At 46.5% G+C, this 6,000-nt stretch overlaps 1 protein-coding gene across 10 annotated transcripts in view; it reads right to left on the reverse strand.

The window, feature by feature from the left end:
• Positions 1–2,131, reverse strand: part of LOC309960194 (ankyrin repeat and KH domain-containing protein 1) — a 121,767-nt gene extending 119,636 nt beyond the window's left edge. For all 10 annotated transcript variants that reach the window (XM_082836848.1, XM_082836850.1, XM_082836849.1 and 7 more), the window contains exon 1: positions 1,722–2,131. In XM_082836848.1, the coding sequence (XP_082692974.1) occupies positions 1,722–2,015 (294 nt within the window). In that variant the 5' untranslated portion in view covers positions 2,016–2,131. The remainder of the gene's footprint in view (positions 1–1,721) is intronic.
• Between the last annotated feature and the right edge of the window lie 3,869 nt (positions 2,132–6,000).

The following is a 6,000-nucleotide window of genomic DNA, read 5'->3' on the forward strand; positions in this document are numbered from 1 at the left end:
TCACATAAATGGTTATTTCAAAAGCTCATTTACCCAGATATAACACATGAGCCCATAGAGTTAGATTCATAACTTCGGAAGCTCACTAGCACTCTACCTCTGAAGAAATTTAAGAATACTACTGAAGTAAAAACAAATGTGTGACGTTTCATCTCATCAATGACAATTATGCAAAAATGGTCCAGAAAATCAAGGACATCATCCTTCTATCACATCCAGACCAAAGCAAACCTTTTCAGTCTCTCTTAGAAGTTTCAAAGAAAAATAGACTCTAATCTTTTAGAGCCTAAAGATATTCCCACTTTATTTCTTAGGTAAAAAGGTAAATGTGTTCTAGGTTCATCTCTCATCAATTTTCATTAAAAGTCTAAATGAAAGCCTTCCACAAGCCCAGGAGTGGAAGTGCTCCAGAGAGTCTCTCCCTAACTGCCTACTCAAATAAAATCCTGTCCCACCTTGGCTTAGAAGTTATTTCTCTTATAGTGAAATTCAAAGATACAGATATTCAAGGAACTATCTCCTTTACAACCCACACAGTTTTTTCCAAAGCAAAATATTGGGGTTAGAATACACTAAGGTTTTAAATCTAAAGGAATTCCTGTTCAGACCAAGAATGGCAAGACTGTGCACTAAATGTATTCTACAACCCACAAATGCAGTGTCTCCTTATTCCTCTCAAATACAAAAGCCAGGATAGTTGCACATCTATAGAAATCCCTGTACTTTAAGACCAACACTGGAGGTTAAAATGTCATAGGGGGTGAACCAGGCACCTTAGAACCAAAATAGAATACTCTGAGCACTTAGAACAATAGTCATCACAAGACAGTACTATAACCAAGCCAAAGTCAAGGGAAAAAAGTGCAGATATAAAATATCTCCTTTTGCTCTAGAGCCCAAAAGTTGATGCCTACCATTCTAGGTTGCCTAGACCTAAAAAGGCCCAGTATAGGAGTTAAAAGAAACTAAGGACCTGATAACAAATTTTCCTCACTGCAAAAGGTGTCCATACAGGGCCTCATCTTCTCCCAGCCTAAAAATCTCCAGAGTTCAGCTATCCAGCCGTTGCGAAGCTCAAAGATGCACTGGAACTTTCTTTTCCTGTCTAACTTCACACAAAGTTCCAGGCGCAAGACTCACGTGATTTTTCAGCGCAAAAGCAGAGAGCTCCTTAGTACTCACCTGTTTCAAACTATAGAGGGGAATTAAGACCCCTCCTTAAACACACAAGTAAGGCATAAGGCAAATAATGTCCAACCCTGCAACTCTGACGAGAGACACAGTACAGTGGCAATGCTCTTTAGGCAAGCCAGCTCTGTCTCTCTGTCTCTGTCTCACTCTCCCTCTCTCACCCTGACCCTCTGTCTCGCTCTCTCAGTACCAAGGGCAGGGACTCTGGCAAGACCCCGCCCCCCCCATCTCCAAAGCGGGGTGGGCGGGAGGTGCCCGAGGAGTCCCGGTTCCCGCGCGAAGCTCAGAGACCAAAGGATTCTCTATTGTGGGTCTATGGATGGTGACGGGAAGCGGTCCGGCTCGAGCCGCGGGCTGAAGAGTAAGCCGAGGGCGCACTAGGCCCGCACCGCTGCCACTGCCGCCATGGAGCCGATCGCTGTCAGAAAACGACTCCGCCTGAGCAGCGGGAGGGTGGCCCCTGCCCTGCGCCGGCCCAGAGAGAATTCGTGCCTCAAGCTGTGTGGGAGGCGGGGGTCCCCGAGCCGTACCTCGGACACCTCGTCCTCGTCGCTACCAGAGGCACCACCTCCACCCCCGGTCCTCAGGACGGCAGCCGCCAACTTGAAATCCAGCGCCGCGGCGTCCCCTCCGCCCGCACCGCTGCCGCCGCCACCGACTCCCGGAGCCGGCCCGGCCTCCCCAAAGAGTCTCACGGTGCGGATTCCCAGTCCGACCCCTCCCGGCGGAGGCGGCTCCGAGGCCCCGGCTGGGGCGGATCGCGGAGCCACTGAGTCCAGATCCTCCTCAAAGGAGGTGCCGCCGCCTCCGCCGTCGGTCAGCATGGTTCTCACGCGAAGCCAGAGACGCTGCCGAGTCACTCGCGGCCGCGGCCACCGCCGCCGCCAATCCCGGGAAACGAGAGGACCAGCAGGAGGAAGAAGCGTCTCCTTCCCCCCCGTCCCAGCAGCGCCACTAACTTCTCACTGCCTAACCTGCTGCCTCCCGCCCCCACACTCGCCACTGGCTACAGCTCCCCAGCGGCTGAAGCTCATTGGCCAAGGCGAGCCGTCGCTCAGACTCTTCGTCACGCGCCGCTCCCTGGCTCGCAGCCCCCAAGCTGCGTTGACCCGCGCAGGCCTAGGCGGTTGCGAACACCCGCCTACTATTCCCCACGTGCCGACTTCCGGTCTTTTTCTATGTCTATTGGCCAGTCTCGCTGACTATCGCGTCACGACCTTAAAGTGGATTAGTTGGCCTTGTGGTCAGTCATAGTGACCCCTGACAATGGAAAACTTCATTGGCGACAGAAAGTGTCGGTCACTTTGTCACAGGACGTCGCGTGGTACAATTGGCCGGTAAGTGTACCATTCATCCCGCCCCCATCTGAGGTGACGGGAAAGGGTTGGGGAATTTCCACTCTTGATTAAAATGACGGCCGAGGTGACGACCTGCGAGAATTGGTGAGATTTGGAGTGAATTCACCCAGCGCTTAGTGAGGCTCTTACGTCAGTGGTGCAAGAGGCGCGGAGGTAACGCAGTCCCCACCTGTCGCTCTCTGCCAGGCGCGGAGAGTTGCTGCACGCGGATTGGAGGGAAGAAGCTGTCAGTCTCAGGTAGGCTCCACCTTCCTGCCCGTCCCTGGTTGGAGGAGCGGCGCGTCAGTCACTAGAGAGGTCACCGCCTCTGGGACAGGGGAGGCTGTGTAACCTCTGCTTCTGGCTCTTTGGGCGGGAGTAGGGGGCTGGGAGAGACGATGGAGCGGGGTCGTTACGGCTGAGTACCTCCCGCCTTTCCGAGAGGAGCCTAGCCCCGCGAGCTGAGGGAACCAGAGAGCTGCTGAGGATGACCGCCCGGAGGCGATTCGGCCAGCCCGCGTGCCAGGACGTGGCGGGGCGCGGCAGTTCTACAACCTGCGGGCGGGGTCGCCCCTCGGGGCCGCGTTCTCTTGCCTGTGGAAGGCGGCGGGCCTGAGGGCTGGACAGCGCCATGCCTCAGTACCGGGAACTGTCCCACGAAGGAGGGTGGGAAGGCCGTGGACAGCGCGCGGAATCACACCGCGGGGCTGAATGCAGTGGTTAAGAGTGCGTGATCTGGAGCAATTTCGAGTTCTGGTGCCGCCACTTACTTACTGTGTGACCTCCGGGCGTTAGTTGTTTAGTCTCTGTGACTTTCAGTTCGTCCGTCTGTAAAATGGGGCTAATATTAATACCTCCCTCATTGAGTTGTTGTTATGAATAAATTGGTAATAACGTCAGGCGCTTAACAAAGTGCCAAACTTACAGCAAAGACTAACTTTTTTTAGTTACTTTTCCTTCAGGAGTCCTCCACCTGCCCCCTGGCTCCTGCCAGCCACACTAATTGTCTCTGTGATGCAAAACAAGGCTAGCTGAGGGGGTCTTCCCCCCTCAGAGGAGATCTCTGTACCTCTGTTAGCTCTATCTCTCTATCGCCTTTGTCAGTAAAGAGGGCTTTAAAAGAACTAATGCTCTAACTAATCCTGTGATCAAAGATCGCAAGAAAGGCATTTGGGGAAGTTTGTATGGCAAATGTTCTTTGACCCTGAGAATGGCCATACGAGTTTAGCCAAGAGAGATTGGCTAAAAGCAAAAGCTTTGGCATTGTCTACTCTCTTGCAACTTTAACAAAGGGCCTTGTATATCTTGATTGTGTAATTTTTAATATTTCACCTCCCTTGAACTGGAATCTGAAAATTCTACAAAAAATGATTTTTAAAATGACTTTAAAATCGATTCTGCCAAACATTTATTTAAAGAGCAATTCGAAGATTGTGAACATTTCTTTGGCTTGGTAAATGCCTATTTTGGCATTTCACATGTCAAAAAGAGACAGTTTTCTATGAGCAGAACATTTTAGGTAAATGTTCTTTCTAGATAATACATTGTAGAAAATGTGGGGAAAGTACCTTTTCTAGAAAACTATTTTGATGTAAATGCCATGTACACTGGCTTTAGTTAGAATTTGTGGAACTTAATTAGCTCATATCTTCAGTAGGCATGTGTGACTAGGTCACAACTCAAACTAATAGCGCCAACAAAAGAAACCCAGCACTGCCCAACCCACTTCAGAGCTGGATTATCCAGAATTGGTATGGCTACATCCTTAGGCAAAAACAGGTATTGACTGGTGCAACAAAGGAACTGCTTGTCATTTCTACCACTATCACAAAAACAATTTCTGATGCAGCTGCCTGAACAAACTCCTTAAATTCATTACATGAATCTCAAGGACGGAGAAAGGAAATCTGGATATATACATTTCCCCCAGTATATTTGAGAGAGAAAAATACACTCTCTACTCAGTCCCTAGCAACCAACCCTGAGTATAACTGTGAGTATAATGATCAAGCAGTGATCTTTGTTTCACCAGGACCTTTACCTAAGACACTTGTTTTCAGTAGTTTGACAGTCAGTATTGGAGTTAGGAACTCTCAATCTCCTAGATTTTGGTAACTGCTATATAGATTGTATATTAAATATTGTATATTAGTACATTGTATATTAATACAATATATTAATATTTATTATATTAATGTGTATATTGTATATTAAATTTAATATTTCCATATATACCACATTCATGTGGTTTTACAAATGTGAAAACTAATTGAAAACTAATTGAGAAATCATATCAGGTAATACATTTGATGAATATATAAAGTCATACTCAATGTATTCAGTGTAAAATATCAATAAGTACTAATGTGATTTAGTGGGTAACCTTGGTTTTGATATATATTAAGATGGTATTTACTACTGAAAGAAAAGTAATACACTGATTTTTCAAAGGCTGAATAAGTAGTGGAGCACAAAATCCCTCTTAAAAGTATATTTGTTGGAAATTAACATTAGAATAAAATGTTTTCCCACAGAAAACCAGTGGGAATATTTATTAGGGTCTAATTTAACATGTTTCAAAGCACTCTCTTCCTTTTGATCATCTTTTAGACAGGGAAGGAAAAAGGGAAACTGTATAGTCCAAGGATTTTTTTAACTTTGAGGTAATAAAAGTCTTTATTCCTCATAAGAAATATGAGATTGACAACTAAATTGTAGATACAGGGACTTTAGCTACATGTAGTTCTTTTACATGCAACCTGCATTTTCTCAAGACATTTAATTTCTGCATGTCAGTCCATCTCAGTTCAGCCCATGTATATAAGGAAAGAAGGATAAGTAAACCAACAAATTTGTTGCACTTGGTTGTTATGTCATTTAACCTTTATAATAACCCTATCAAGATTTCACCCAGGGCTTCCCTGGTGGCTCAGTGGTTGAGAGTCCGCCTGCCGTTGGAGGGGACGCAGGTTCGTGCCCCGGTCCGCGAAGATCCCACATGCCGCGGAGTGGCTGGGCCCGTGAGCCATGGCCCCTGAGCCTGCAAGTCCGGAGGCTGTGCTTTGCAACGGGAGAGACCACAACAGTAAGAGGCCCGCATACCAAAAAAAAAAAAGAAAAAAAAAAGAATTCACCCATTTTACAGATAAGGAAATTGAAACTCCAAAAAGGTTATATGACTTGCCCAAACATATAAGGCCAGTATGTTAAAAGGCTAGGATTTGAATTTATTTCTGCCTGATCCCAAAACCCATGCTCTTCCCACTGTATCACTTTGATTCCATGGTACCCTCAAAGGTAGAGGAATTTCATCAATCAGGTAAACTGATATAATACTTCAACAATTATATCTTTATAAACCTGCTAATTAGGACTCTAGGTAAATTATCCCTGACTGCTACCAAATTTGATCTCTCTCTCTTTTGTAACAGTTGGAAACATTTAATTTAAAACTTATCTCCTGGTTTCTCCA

The sequence above is a fragment of the Leucopleurus acutus genome, assembly GCF_964270905.1.
Source record: "Leucopleurus acutus genome assembly, chromosome: 3".
Classification (NCBI taxonomy): domain Eukaryota; kingdom Metazoa; phylum Chordata; class Mammalia; order Artiodactyla; family Delphinidae; genus Leucopleurus; species Leucopleurus acutus.